Source organism: Orbicella faveolata, unplaced genomic scaffold, assembly GCF_042242905.1.
Source record: "Orbicella faveolata isolate gen_17 unplaced genomic scaffold, um_ofav_v1 contig_3, whole genome shotgun sequence".
NCBI classification, from domain to species: Eukaryota; Metazoa; Cnidaria; class Anthozoa; order Scleractinia; family Merulinidae; genus Orbicella; species Orbicella faveolata.
In genome coordinates this window covers 1571593-1587133 of record NW_028301558.1, presented here as the reverse complement: position 1 = coordinate 1587133, position 15541 = coordinate 1571593, and the positions used below count along the sequence as shown (strand labels likewise).

The window sequence follows — 15541 nt, the reverse complement described above, 5'->3', positions numbered from 1 at the left end:
TGCGTTACGCATTCCATTTTGGTTTTATTCTCTGGCGCTTTTAGTTTTAGCACAGCCCATAAGTCCTGAATTTATGTTTGCCTATTCAGCAGACAGAAAAATGATTTTTAAGCCTGTGTTGAGAAACATTTAGCTCTTTATAGGCTATTCAAATAAAGCAATTGTGTTATGTGTAAATTTCACGTTCAGGTTCAATTTAATGTGCTGTGATCAAATAATTAATGAAAAATAGTGCTTATGTAAGCTACTGTTACTGATATACTGGCATGTAAAACTTCAAATGTATTAAATTACTAAAAACAAACCTTTTGACCTTTTGGACAGAACTGAAAAAATTTATCCAGGATGCCTTGAGATCTGCGTTTGCTCGCCATGTTGAATTTGACCGTTTTAATGCACAGAATTGTGAGAATGCACGTGCTTACAAACATGCGGCATGTCACTTGCAAGAGTTGTGTAACAGCAAAGGCACTTCACAGGAGAAAGACCTGATGAACGCAAAGTGCAACTGCCAAAAGGCACTTTTCTCGCAAAAGAAAAGGATGCAAGGTAATTGACAAAAAAGGGTTTTCAAAGGTAATATTCAACTCACAAAGAACAGTTAATTTTTATTTGAGGCTGACGTGTATTTTTTTTAACTTTCTAAGCCAGGTACTCCTTTCAAAGTAGACAGGTGCCGGTACCCAGGTCCCGGCTTCTAATAACAACCCTGATAACTGATACTAATTTTGGTCAAAGCTGATGATGTCAGAAGTGAAACAAAGGCCAACACTTGTCACAGCCAGTTACAGCAGGCTTTTTTAAACTTCAGAAAATTGATAGCTGATGTTTATGCCACACTAAGTTCCTTATTTTCACATACTATGTTTTAAAATTATAATTAACATGGACTCTTTAACATAGTAAACTAACTGACAAACTAACAGATAATTTATCAGACATCATGTGACTAATTAATGACTGAGTGAATTTTTCAGCAGCTATCTGACAAGACACTTCTGTTACCAATAGTCTCACTTGTTTTACAACTAGCAAGGAAACCTGGACAAGTATACTAAGACATTCTTTCATGTAACAGTAATTGAGTTCACATTATACCTTCAGCTTTCTGAAGTAAAGTACAAATGACTGCCTCATCTTCTACTGGATTAAGAGTACAAGTGGAATAGACTATGCGACCTCCAGTGGCTAACATTTCTACTGCACGTGCTAAAATGCGCAACTGGATCCTGAAAAGAAAACGAAATAGCTGAAAATACAAACCTGCTTAGTTCATTAAAAATAATTAAGATGGATTCCGCTCATAGTTCAAGCAATAAGTGCAAAAATTATTTACTAAAAATCTACTCACAGCACGGTAACTTTTGGAATACTATTTAAAACAACTCACTTTAGTTCATTTCTCTAAGTGACCCCGCACTTAAATTCTCAAGCATTCTTGAGGAAAGTTAATGTCAAACCTCGTAAGAATGCTTAAAGCTTGTGATATTGTGTTTTTAACTAATGCGAAATGTCTGTTTTAATTGAGATATGGATAACTTCAAATTCAATTTCCCCTCGCACAGTCAGCTTGAGAGCTTAAGTCTCAATAAGTTCTTTTCAACTGTATTCAAAATATTACCATGCTATGAGGTTTTTTTGGTAAAGTTTTGTTTTTTAGGTAAATTTTTGCCATTATTGCTTGAATGTTCTGTGGAAATCACCTTAAACAGCAAACTAAAAGTAGAAACCAGCTCAACTGGGCTCTTTACATAATGAGTAAGACCTGAAAGGAGGAAAAATCACACACATTACATATTAGGGTAAAAAAAATATAGAATTATAACCAAATCTGCATTGTCTGGAGAATGTGAACCATGGCCGCTAATTTTTTTATTTTTATTTCAAATGCTTTGCCCTGTCCCAGATTCAGGTTTGTGGTAGTTTTGACACTGAGAAACAAGGGAAAATGACTTTAGTGTATCCCAAGATTCATAGGTAAAATATAAAATCAGTTTTTAAATGACATTGTTGTCAGTGTCACATCCTGGTTTCTTAAACTCCCTATTGGAGAGAGGTGTGCGTCATTCTCACCACCACCAGGCCAGCATCCAATCTAGTTATCAATTGACACAGAATGTCTGAATAAATAAAAGTGGGTCTTCATGCCATGATAATACATGTATTAGCATCAACCTGATCAGTTCTCCACACAAACAAACAAAAGTTAGAGAATGCTGCACTTGTTTAAAACAAAACCAAAGAAGAAATGTTGTTCCATCTATTTTTGTCTGGCCGTCTGTCTGTCAGTCTTTGGGTTACAGTGCATTCCAAATGGTTAGTAGTGACATTACTGGGCCTGGTCACACCATATGTTCATGTGATCCAAGATCTGTTCAACATCTGTTTTCTCTGTCATAACTTTAGCATTAGCTGGGAATGTACCAAAATTATTCTTTGATCAAGAAAGGCAACACACTATACAGTCAATCATCACATTATCATGTTTTCTTTGTGTGACATATATAAAAAATACACAACCTGAATAAACTTAAGCCAAGCTGTGGATTCCACTTCCTCCAGATCACTGGATTCTTTCTAAGGGTACCATCTCCACTACAAAAGAAAGCAATTCCAGGTGCAATGATTGATATCAAAAAATGTTAGTAGTACATTTGCATTACTTGTGTTAAAGCATTGCATTTGGTAAAACAAGATAAACCAATACTTAAGATATTTATCGCAACTGACCTACATGGGACATCACAGAGGATTCTGTCAAATATTAAAGGAATCTTCTTATCATCTTCCTAATTGAAAGAAACATATCACACAAAGCTGTTGCAACTAAATACGAATTGTAAAAAAAGTAACTTTGTGTTCAACATCCAAATGGCAACACCTTCACCTGGGGCATATGTTTCTCAATTTTGTACATGCATTGTATTTGACTGGAAAATTGTTCATTCCATTTTTTACATTCAAAGTTACAGTACAAAAATGCCAAGAGAAGAGAAAAGAGAAACAATAAGATAATGGCAAATTATTACATTGAATTTGCATGTAGAGCTTCATGTATATTAAAGAAAATGTCTATGATCAAAATAGCTTCCCAAGATGTGTCTGGAAATGACACCTTAAGTCAAACTTCACTCTGTGTGTGTTTATAAGCTATAGGATTAACTTTACCCTGATGGCGACATAACAATTTCTCACACACCTCAGAGAGCCATTGTCAAGCTGACAGCCACCAACTGACTCTTTTATTTCTCAAACCAAGTCAGCCTAACATTATACAAAATGTAGGCAAAAACAGAGTAATATGAAAAAACAGATATACATGACTGTAAGCTTAGTAAGACTCTATGCTGACAATCTTAATAAAGAATATCTACCTAGCTTATTGAGAGTGTATGTTATCAGCTCAAACGAAGGGTTGGGTGAGAACTGGGGCTCTGAAATATTCAACAGCAATGGCGAACAGCAAAAAAAAAACAACTGACCAACAACACTGAGCACGTGACTCAAAAAACAATCCCTGGAGCCCAGGCCCCAGCGGTGTGTGAGAAAACATTTTCCACTTATTTCATACCTCAGTCAGTGAAAAATACAACTTATTACAGATATGTAATCATTCGAAGTGTTAACTTGAGCTTGAGATACAGTTCTGACTGGATGAATAAGAATGATCATATGGATTTCATGTCTTTTTGCAGGATTTCACCCAGGGGGTGGGGGTTACTTTAGGAATTTCTGGGTGGGGATGTGCGGCTGGGACCCTGGAACCCTTAGCCTATACCAAAGCTAGTTCAGCTGAATTTTGCTCCCCTATATTAGAGTAATCAGTATTAAAACCACCAATTTCTGTCTGAATCCAGACTTTTGACAGTTATATCCAGTAGGGTTTTATGATAGTCATCTATCGATGCTGTTGAGAATGCGTAGCAAAAATTTAAAGTTGCCGATTTCATTTTTTTATATTTTTGAGTGGCAATTCCTGGTTTCCTTAGTCTAGATAAAATCTTCCACCAACTGGTCAGTTTCGTGAAAAATAATACCCTATTCTAGACCCAAATGCTCTAACTTATATACCCTATCCTAGAGTAAACTGCTTGAAAACCATACCCTTCACAGCGGCACATACCTATATAGCCCATATATGGCAGTACCCCTCCCCTGGGGATTTCACAAGGAATTCATACAGAGGCTTTAACTGCCAACTGCTAGGCATCACCCTTGTCAGCCGTTGACCAGGAACTATGGTAGTTTTGGCAGCTAGCAATGGGACTACAGTTCCTGGTGCCACCAGCGGCAGATGCCACTGGGTGATACCTGGTCAGGCGTAATAGCCGCAAGCGTGTGGTGTATGCACAAGGAGAGTCCAGGCAGCAGAGAGCTTTACTGGATGCAGTTTAATAAGATCAGATTTAGGCACTGCGCGATGACTGCCAGATCCAGTTGGATGCTGCCTCAGCTTCTTCTTGAAGAGCCTTGATTGTTGCTCGGAGAGCTTTCTTTGGGAGTCCGATGTTTGACAGGAAGGACCTGGTTGATCTTGGAATGAAGCCGTGGCAACCGACTTCGACGGGTATAACACTGCAGGCCCAGCCACGATCTTTACAGCTAGCATGGAGAGGCTTGTAACGGGTTCTCTTGCGTTCGTTAGCAAAGTCAAAGTTCCCTTCCCAAGGCACAGTTAGTTCGACCAGATGTACGCATTTACGGGAGTCAGACCAGATTACGATGTCTGGGCGCACAGTTGTGATGGCAATGTGACATGGAAAATGCAGGGCTTTAGATAGATCAGCCAGCATTTGCCAGTCTTGGGCACCCTTAAGTAGCCTCGACTGTTTCGCTCTCTTCACAGTGGCTGGTTGGGGCTGCTCACCTTCCCTGTGGAACTTGATGCCTTGATTTGTTACCTCCTTAACTGGTGCCTTATTAGTGCTGGCGCATTGGTCCTGTGTGGCTTCGGCTATAACCCGCAACACTTTGTTGTGCCTCCAGGTGTACTTCTGAAGTGACTTATTGCAAGCCGTTAACACATGCTCTAGAGTGGCACGCGTTTGGTTGCATGCGCGGCAAATGTCGTCGTCGATAATACCCCACTGTTTGAGGTTTGTAGGCATAGGAAGGAGGTCGTACGTAGACCTCAGTAGGAAGCTGATCCTCAGTGGCTCCATCTGGGCAAGGGTGGGCCAGCTGAGTTTTCTCTGTTCTGCCTCTTCCCAGCACGACCAAGCACACTGTTTAGCGAACCCAGCTGCTGTAGCTGATCTTCTTTCTTTGTCGATGGCGCGTACCTCCTTGATGACCATCTCACGACGGCCTTTTGGACCCTGCGCAGAGAACCAGCGATGTACGTTATTACCCAGACCAGCTCTACTATCTTGCACCGCACCTACGATGTCCTTAGTTCGAAGGCTGGCTTCTGCTTCAGCTATGGCCTGTTCAGCAGTCCATTTCCGGCCAGATTTCATCACGGGTTGTACCTCGCGGAATATTTGGTCAGGCGAATCCCGGAGCATCATGTGGAGATGCACCTTGCCAGCCTTAAATTCATCCACAATGGAAGAAAGTGGTAGCTGTACCTTTGCCGAGCGGCTGTACAGCCTGACAGTTGTAAAGCTGGGAGGGACCCCTAGCCATTTTCTGAGGCATTTGCTGACGTGCCGTTGGATTGCCTCAACATGAGTGAGTGTTACCTCGTAAATCTGTAGTGGCCAAAGCAGACGAGGAAGGAGGCCATGCTGGAAAATCCATGCCTTCAGCTTTCCAGGGAGATCTGTCTCATTGATGGCTATTAAACCTTCCTTTGCCGTTTTCTCAATTTCGGTACCGCGATGGCGGTCAGTAAGTGGGATGCTACACCACCGGCCAAGACTCTTTACGGGTTGCTCTTTAACGGTTGGAATCTGGTCGCCACCAATGGAGAAGTGGATTTCTTTGACTTGTCCTGGCACGATGGAGAGACTGCGGCATTTCTTGGGCTTGGCTTTCATACGGCACCATGCAAAAAGCTCATTCAGGCACTGAAGGAGGAGCTCTGTCTCAGTCCTGGATTCAGTGAGAGTTGTAACATCGTCCATAAACGCTTTCATTGGTGGTAGCACTATGCCTCCATCCACTATCTCCCCCTCAGTTGCATCTTTGGCTCCCCGTAACAGCATCTCCATACACATGATGAACAAGAGTGGAGAGATGACGCAGCCCATCATGTTGCCAATCTCCAACAATTGCCAGTTGGTTGTGTAGCGCTGGGTAGTAAAGCGCATGAAGGCTGAGTCGAAGTACTTTTGCTGGAGCACTTTGATATTAGAATTCTCCATCCCTCTTCTTCTTCACCTACTGCTGGGTAGGAAACTTATCAATTTCATAAACATACTGCAGACATCATACCATGTAATGTGATGGAATAGTGAATGTCTCCAGAATGTTCTATGTTGGGGCCCTTGGTTAGCATGGTATTCTCTTAAAAATGAAAATCAAATTTTGATTTAACTGAACAGCAGATTTCTATGAAATTCCCTCATAGGAAATGGAAAAAAACCCAAGAAACAAACTAAAATTCACTCAATATGAATATATATTTCTGATTCACTAGACAAGACAACTTACTCCTTTTATAAACATGGCAGGGAAGAGAGCAGCATCATGGTTTGTAATCAAACAACAAGGACTGTGAAGCCTTTTGCTTTGATGAACCAGCATATAACATCTTCTGTTCTGAAGTTCATTGGCTACTACAAGCCCATCTAAAAAGAATATTTAAACAATGACGTGAAACAAAAAAAAAACAATGGATGAACTAAGACAAGGAAGCTTTACCTCAAACATGTACAATAAGTTAATCAACAGTTACAATTTCAGGGTATTAGAAAATGGTATTCATACTGGTTCTCAAAGCCATTCAAGTAATCCAATATACAATTTGCTTCTGAACAAGAATATAGCAACTGCTCAAAACTACCTTAATACCAAGAACTATACTTGTATCTACTAGTAGTAATCGTAGATTAAAGAGTGCATTCGAGTTTTGGTAGGCTTGATATGTTAAAAAAAAAAACCAAAAATTCTAGGGACAGCATATTTTTGTGCCTGAGCTGTTAGGTAGGCATGAAATTGGTCTCCCTTCAGCAGGGGCAAAAACAAATGAATTGATCGCAAAGCAGGCTTGGTATGTTAAAAAAAGGAAAATTATAGGGAAAGCATTTTGTGCCTGAGCTGTTAGGTAGGCGTGAAATTGGTCTCCCTTCAGCAGGGGTGAAAACAAATGAATTGATTGCAAAGCAGGCTTGGTATATTAAAAAAAAAAATTCTAGGGACAGCATTTTGTTTCTGAGCTGTTAGGTAGGCGTGAAATTGGTCTCCCTTCAGCAGGGGCAAAAACAAATGAATTGATAAAAAAACAAAAATTCTAGGGAAAGCATTTTGTGCCTGAGCTGTTAGGTAGGCGTGAAATTGGTCTCCCTTCAGCAGGGGCAAAAACAAATGAATTGATCGCAAAGCAACTGCATACGAGAGGGTTTGTTCTTGTTTATACATGTGTTGTGTAATACTAGTTAGGACCGGTCAGTAAAAAACATGGACTGCAGTCACGAGGCTGCATTTAGTCCACAGACCCATTTTATACCTGAGTCCACGCGTGTTTTATGCCCAGTCCAGAATGCTTAGTCCGCATTTTATACCTAGGTCTGTGTTTTATACCCAGTCCATAGTCTGTAGTCTGCAGTGCGCAGTCTGCAGTCCCTAGTGCATGCTTTATTGCTGGTTTTCAGTGTCGTGCCATTCAAAATAGATAAAAATAAAATTCAAAACCATTCAATAGATAAAAGTCCAGAATCTGGAAAATGAAAGACGGTAAATATGCAAAGACTCTCGCCAAGATTCTGGTCACAGCAATTTTTCTTATGCAAGATATGCAGAGAAATTTTTTACCGTCTTGGCTTTGGGGTAACAGCTACAGGGCATTTTCACTTCCGAAACAATGAAACGGAGGACATGTTGGTGTACCAAAGCAACCCTGTGGGAGTTGAACTATTTTCCTATGTAAATACTTTTGTTGCATTTATGTTACATAGTTTGCGCACATAAACTCATTTCCCCCTTTGATTTATTCAGCAGGAAGCAGCGTTGGTTTTGGTCGAAGAGAAGAGGGTACACAACATGCAGCCAAACTACAGCTTTCTGTTGGCACGAAAAGTTGTGCACATTTCGTTAAGACATGTCTGCAAGGTTTTAAATGCCATTAACACTGACTTCGAACTTCAAATAAACGACTTATCTGTTACACTCTTCAATAAGCTACCTCGAAAAGTTGCACACATTTCGTGAAGACATGTCTTCAAGGTTTTTAAATGCCAATAACACTGCCTTCGAACTTTAAATAAACAACTTCAGTATCCGCCACAGTCCACAATAAGCTTCCTCGTCACTCCAAAGTCCGCAATATTGCGCAGCACTCAAAACATGGACATGACGTCATTTGCCTCTTTAGAATTTTTTGGGGGGACCAAATTGGTGGCCCCAGATTAATAGATCTTGAATTTTTCTGCATTATGCGATTAGAACTGCATTCTGTCGGACGCAACAAAAAGTTAGGATCTTTACAGAAGAAATCTTCTCAATTTAAAAGGAGAGGATAGTAGAGCTAACAATCTCATTATTTGACATCTTCTGTAGTCCTGAATATAGCTCTTGTGAACTGCATTTTGTTGCTTTTTCACATGAAGAGAAACACCACCCTTTAAAAGAACTTTAAAGTTGATTTATGGTTGTGTCCAACTCTTGGTGAATGTGATTTTGATATAAAGGTTTACTGTTAGTAGTTCATTTGACACAGAATACAATGTGTAAATCAAAAGTAAGTTACCAGGTATTCCTGATGATTCCTCGCCATGAAGAAGTTCAATAAGTTGAACAGTTTTGGAACCAGGAGCAGCACAAGCATCCAGTATCTATAAACAATACAGTTGTAAATTTACCACTACCCATGTTTGCACATAGAACTGAATTATCTGAAAACCATTTCCATGACTTGTACAGTGTCACGTCATTGGCAAAGTTTAAAAAAATTCTGTAGGTGGGGTTTTTCAAAAATTTAGGTTGGTTTTGAACCCTACCTACAGAAGTTTTTTAAACTTTGCCAAAAGTTGCATCTTATAATGCTTATCAAAAGTTGATAATATAAAAAAATTTCAACATGCCGTTTTTGAATTAAAAGCCCCTAAAGCTGTAATTAATGGTGTTTTTAGGAGGTCATGCCGTTGCTACGGTAACCTATTGTGTCACAAAAATGATAACAACATGTGCATGAATGATTGGGCAGTTTTATGATACCATGATTGTAGCATCAAGTGAAAAAGAGCAGTTATAACAACCCATCAAAATCTAAGCGCTGGAAACTGTTTTGAGCCACCTTAATCACCGACCTTTTGACCTGGTTTGACATCTAAAAGTAAAGGAGGAATCATACTGACAGCCTCTTGACGACTGATGTTTCCCTGTCAGTAAAAACACAACAACAAAAATTACAGCTATGAGTTGTGCAGTAAAGGTGTGACTCATAGTAGTTTTTGACAGGATAACAATAATCTTAACTTATGACCTGAATATGAATTGTGGAAAAAATGGTCCTTGATGGGAGACTTACCCTCCACCAGGGCCCCCGGGCCATTGATAGCCAAGCATATATGTGAAGACAGTTGTCTTTCCTTCCCAGATTCACACATGCTCTTAGTTTATATACCCTTTTAGTAGAATGTCCCTAGTCGATGTGTCAAAAGAATTTCCATTTATTACCAACAAGTACATGCACAACCCACAGTGAACTAAAATTATGCTTATGGACACAAACTTCACAGGGTTCAGCTTGAGTAACTAGATCCACATGAAATAACAGAAATTTTCAAGTTTCTTTCAATACATGTTACCGTTTCTGTTTCCTGAACCAGAAAATTGTGAAACTTGTCCATGCATGAAGATTTTCTGATAAATTTCTTAGTAACATTAATTTGCCAAGCTAACTCATCAGGATACCTGGTGAGATAAAACAACTATGTTTAATAAGTAGTGTTCATTTTATCAAAATGTGTGACATGTGTCAAGAGCACTGACTATGTGATCAAAAAAAAAGATGGCACATTTTAACTGCAATAAATGATCTAGTGCTGGGAGTAGCAGAGCAACCAACCAGTGTATGCTGAATCCCTGGATTAAGAAAAGGTTTCTTATTAACCTCTGACGCCACTTCATGTTAGCATTCACAGACAGAACATTGTTAGAAACAAAACTTTATGTGTACCATAAATCCTTGAATTTGCATCCGGGGCGCTTATTTCAAATTTAGAAGAAGACAGGGGGTGCTTATTCGAGGGGGGCGCTTATTTAATTTTCCCAAATCGTGGCCTAACATGATCATTTTTTTAATACATCATCTGCGTGTTAGCAACAACATAAGCTGTTTATCCACACAAAAAGCTGATCCTAAAGTTTAAATCGCAGCACGGTTAGTTCTTAACGTGTTCAACGTGCTCACTTAATGTGTTCACAAACTGAAACAACGTACAAATCTAATACTACATCATGTAGTATTAGATCCTTTGTTGTCTCATTACTCGTCTACAAAATGGGAGGAGGGGAGAGGAGCGCTTATTGGAGGGGAGCGTTTATTTTAAATTTCGGCCAATAGGAGGGGCACATTCGAAGGGGGCGCTTATTTGAGGGGGGCGCTAATTCAAGGATTTATAGTATGTCTCATAGTGCAAATTCAGTACAACCATGCTTCATTGTTAAAATGTTTCACTACAATTTCTCAACAGGCTTGTCACCGCATAATAACATGCCTAAGAAACTGCGTTTCCTGCTCTGACTAAGAAGGACAATATGGCTGAATATGAAAATAAATTAAAACCACACTCAGTTAACCCATAACCTGCACCTTTCAAGTGTAAACCTCTTAAGCTTCATCAAAGAAAACATTATTATTTACTTCCGAAACAAAAACAGCTGTTGGAGAGGTGCTAAAACCTAGGATTTGCATGAAAACAATACTAAATGTAAGAAAATAATGAGCAGACATGATAACCCAACACACACAAGGTTTTTTACCATGTGAGGGGTCTTGGAGGATCAGCCTTTCCTCCATCAACCTGCACACTCTGTAGATCGTCAAGAAAAAATTTCCTGATAGCATTTAACAGTTCTTGAGCATGACTGTTGATTAAAAGAGTTTGGTTAGATTAACCTGTCAGACAGACTAGCACAAGTTACACTTTACTTATTAAGGACATAAAAGACCCTTGTTCTCATTGTATATTACTTGAGAGACCAAAGCTGCCAATAACAAAATATTAATGAGACTGTAGGTGTGACCCGGGAAAGGACTCCCATATAAAAAGGTCACGGGTGCTTGTCATACTTTTTAGGGGTTAAAAAAAGTGGTTTTAGTACCTCTTAGGGTGTTCAGCCTGAAAAGTTCCACAGCAAGAGCTTTTGTGATACCCTTTAGGGTATTGAACCGAAAAATATATGACAGGAGATATTTGAAAATCAAACGATTTTTAATTTTGTCTCAGAATTGGTACCTCTTAGGGGTGAAAAAAAATTTCAAGCCACACCCGCAATACAGGATCTTGGTACAGTACCTCGTAAGGGTCCTTTTCAAAATTTCTGACAGGTAACCATGTCCTTTTTTTACAGTAGTCTCCCTCCCAGGGGGGGTGAAGGGGGGCAAGTTTGAAGGACTCTTGGAAGATACAGTGTAAGAAAGTACAAAATCTTGGGGGGGAATTAAAGACTCAAACTGTTATCTGTTATAATTCAAAACAATAATTCAAACTAAAGCAAGTGCAAAACTTCATTCAGCACAATCACAAGGCTGAATATAGCCTGTGTTACAGGCTCCGGCTGCAAGGGCCAAGAAGGAACTAGCGGAGAGTGAAGTGGCAAAGGGGGGTTGGGGTGGGGCGATGGGAAGGCAGAAGCTGTGGACAAAGGTTTTACGCTGCCATTTCCAGGCACCTGCTGTACACTAGATTCTAGTACTGGCTCTAATTGGTCAGATCACTGATTGTTGACAGGTTTGATTGACATATGCAGTTTTTTTCAGGGGCCAATGCAATTAAAATTTGCATATAGCAGTCAAAGCCATAATAGAGTGTTTTCATGTAATGTCATCAAATTCTTAAATCCAAAACTAAAGAGCCACCAAAGCATAAGAGGTACTGAAGTTACAACTGTTTACAACTTTCCAGCTCAATGGCGCCCTTCATTTGGAAAGCAGCACATTTTGAATTTCAAAGTCATGGCGGTGCGTGACATAAAGCTACGATCGTGTTTGTCGAAAAATATGTATTTATCTCGTGATTTTTAGCCATTTTAAGACGTCATATTTAGAAAAGTCCCTATTTAAATGTTTACTTATTCAGTGCAGATGATCTTGTCCCAGATAACCAAAGAAAGTTCCAGATGTTAACACTATTTTCCAGCTGCCACATTGGTGTACCACAGAGGAACACCAAAATGATGGCTCCATACTAGGCTCTGTAAATTTGTGCGGAACATTTTCATTGTAATATCACAATTTCTTGACCTTATCCACTGAATGGTTTTTGATTTTATATTTTATTGCGTGACAATGAAAACACTCTATTAAAATCAATTGCAATCTCTGACTGAAATTATGGAAATTTCAGATTTCTTTCCACTCGATTTGGGAAAAGTTTAGTGTACAATGGTGTTGACAGCCTGTACACATACAATCCTTTACTCGCCTTCAATAGTTCATTACATCACAATACATTTTACATGATATACAAGAAATGGCAGGAGATCTAGCAAGCTCCACTGAGCTTTTTTAAAGATCCCCACTACTACACATCTACTACTGTTCATGAAATTTGCACATTAACTGTTTTCTTTTGATTTTGGTCTCACATAATAAAGTAGCTCTCCCTGGCAAAAATCCTCACAGGATCTTTGAGGATCTTTGAAGATCTTCAAGGACCTGCCAAAGATCCTTAAAGATAAGGATCTTTTAAGGATCCTTTAAAGATCTCAAAAAGATATTCAAAGATCTTTGATGTAAAGATCTTTCAAGGATCCTTGGTAAGATCCTAACAGGATCTTTGCTAGGATCCTTCAAGATCCTTGAGGGTTCATTGAGATCTTTGAAAGATCTTTAAGGAAATCTTTTGAAGGATCTTACAAAGATCTTTGCCAAGATCCTTCAAGATCTTCAAGGATTTCATCAAGATCTTGCAAAGATCCTTGGTAAGATTCTGGCTCTGACCCTTGACTCTGAAAAGCCCCGTGGGTACGAGCCAATAAAGTATGTATGCATGTATGTATGTAAGATCCTAACAGGATCTTTGCTAGGATCCTTCAAGATCCTTGAAGATCCAATGAGGATCTTTGAAAGTTCTTCAAGGAATTTTTTTTGAAGGATCCTGCAAAGATTTTTGCTAAAATCCTCCAAGATATTCGAGGGTTTGATCACGATCTTGCAAAGATCTCTGGTAATCTTCACTAGCCAAGTAGGATCCTTGAAAATCCTAGATGAGGATCCTTTACAGATCTTAATAGGATTCTTGGAAGGATCTTGTAAAGTTTGTTAGACTAATTCCAACAGGTGTTCAATGTAAGACTGTACATGCACATGTGATTATCAGCTTGTCAGCTGATAAACATAGGCATGCAAAGCGTGCAAGAGTTATTTTTTGTGAAGTCTCAGAGATAGCAGCATTCATGGAACTGTTTACAGTAATGATTGGGTTAATTTGACAAGTTTTTTCAGTTGCGATGTACAGCAAGAAAGAAACTGGGAATTTATGCTGTACATACGGTAAGATAACTAAATAGTAAGCCATAAAATGTTTCACTGAACAAATGACAGCAATCTGACACTTATCCAGATTAATGTAGATACCATCTTATTTTCTAACAGGCAATTTGATTCTTCTTTGATACAACCCACACTGTGATTTGTGTGACACGTGCACATGCATAACTCACTCACTGATCACACAGCCCTTCCACTCCTCAAGAGTAATTTTTGCTCAAAAATGCTCAAGTTAAGAGAACTTTTCGCATTTTATACAAGTCGTAAGTTTACCCTTTTTACACAACACAACACAACAATACTACCTCACCGAAAATTGAAAGAAAGAGAAAAAAACTCTCTGACACATTGAAAGTCTGATTTAATTAAACTGCACTTTAACTTGGTGCCACGCAGTCTTCAAAGAACATTTGAACAGTTTTCATAATTCTACCTTTAAAAGAATGTCATAAAATGCCCATCAAATAAAAATATTAAACTACTACTGCAGAGACGTAAAAACTGTCCAGAAATGAAAGCTTCTTTTTTGGTTTAATTTCTTGGGAACAATAGCCGATAACTTGTCAGCTCTAACTGAATTTACTCCCATATAAAAAACAAAAGTGTTAAGTTACCATTTGTAACTAAAAATAGCAAACATCTTGTGGGAACAAGTGGTGACGATTCATTAGCTCTAATTGAATTTACTCCCTTGTGAAAAACAAGAGTGTCAAATTACCCTTTGTTACTAAAAAATAAAAATATCTCATTATATTTGCATGCAACAAGAACAAAACAATCGTTACCTGAACTTACCATTGTAAACATTAGAACTCTTTCAAATCTAAATAGTCTCATCTCCTCTAAAACATGTCCTAAGAACTAGACGCAACTATTCGTGACCTCTAATTGAATTTACTCCTTGTGAAAAACAAAAGTATCAAGTTACCTTTGTAACTAAAAATTAAAACATCTTGATCCATTTGCATATTACTAACTCATGAACTGTTTCAAAACTCAAGGCTGATCTCGGTCATAACTAAACTCCTCAGCCTAACCCACTGAAAATGTCGAAGTAAGCCCAATATATGAATACTTCCTCCTCTTTTATAGAAGAATAAATATGGCTGTTCTAAACTGTATCAGGATGAAATCTTCTCACATACTTTTTACCTTTACAACAAGAAATTTGATTGGCTGTTTATAGTAGATCCAATCTGATTGGTGTGACATACATATATCTCTCTCTCACTCACTCATCCACTGACCCGTCCATAACATGACCCGATGCGCCGACTAAGAGGCATTTTTTTTACAAAAAAATAACTCAATTATTTAGAACACCTTAGAACTGTATATAATAATTAATACTACAGTTTGCCCTTATGTTGATTTAATCCATGTCTTTTGCATTGCAAAATATGTAAAAAAATAATCTATTTTAATAATTTAAAAATGGCAAAGTACATCTTAGTGATAAAATATTAAATTTTATTCTGTATTATTTGTCAATTCAAGATTCGCTAAATTGTAACACTGTAAATCATGATTTTACTGCAGCAAAAAACTACAACTTACAATAATCTACAAATTCCATCACCAATGTTCAAACAAGAATAATTTTAAGTTTGATCACGGAAATCTGGATGAGGGAAGCTCAAATCGACTATTCATGTTGACATTCAGTTTTCTTTTAGAAACATACACTACAAAGCAGTTAGTTTACCTTTGGGAATACAGAAG

At 38.5% G+C, this 15541-nt stretch overlaps 1 protein-coding gene and 1 long non-coding RNA gene across 2 annotated transcripts in view; both read right to left on the bottom strand.

Moving 5' to 3' along the window:
• LOC110048763 (RNA cytosine-C(5)-methyltransferase NSUN2-like) overlaps positions 1-15541 on the bottom strand; it is a 45856-nt gene that overhangs the window by 22990 nt on the left and 7325 nt on the right. The window contains exons 4-11 of the mRNA XM_089298509.1: positions 11089-11193; positions 9912-10017; positions 9411-9482; positions 8852-8936; positions 6598-6734; positions 2731-2789; positions 2521-2595; positions 1099-1229 (exon numbers count right to left, since the gene is read on the bottom strand). Coding sequence (XP_089154635.1) covers positions 1099-1229; positions 2521-2595; positions 2731-2789; positions 6598-6734; positions 8852-8936; positions 9411-9482; positions 9912-10017; positions 11089-11193 — 770 coding nt within the window. The remainder of the gene's footprint in view (positions 1-1098; positions 1230-2520; positions 2596-2730; positions 2790-6597; positions 6735-8851; positions 8937-9410; positions 9483-9911; positions 10018-11088; positions 11194-15541) is intronic.
• On the bottom strand, positions 1648-2492 carry LOC149106035 (uncharacterized). Its single transcript, XR_016209951.1, has 2 exons — positions 2176-2492; positions 1648-2140 (listed from the first exon to the last, which is right to left on the bottom strand). It is a non-coding gene; the product is annotated as an uncharacterized LOC149106035 (long non-coding RNA).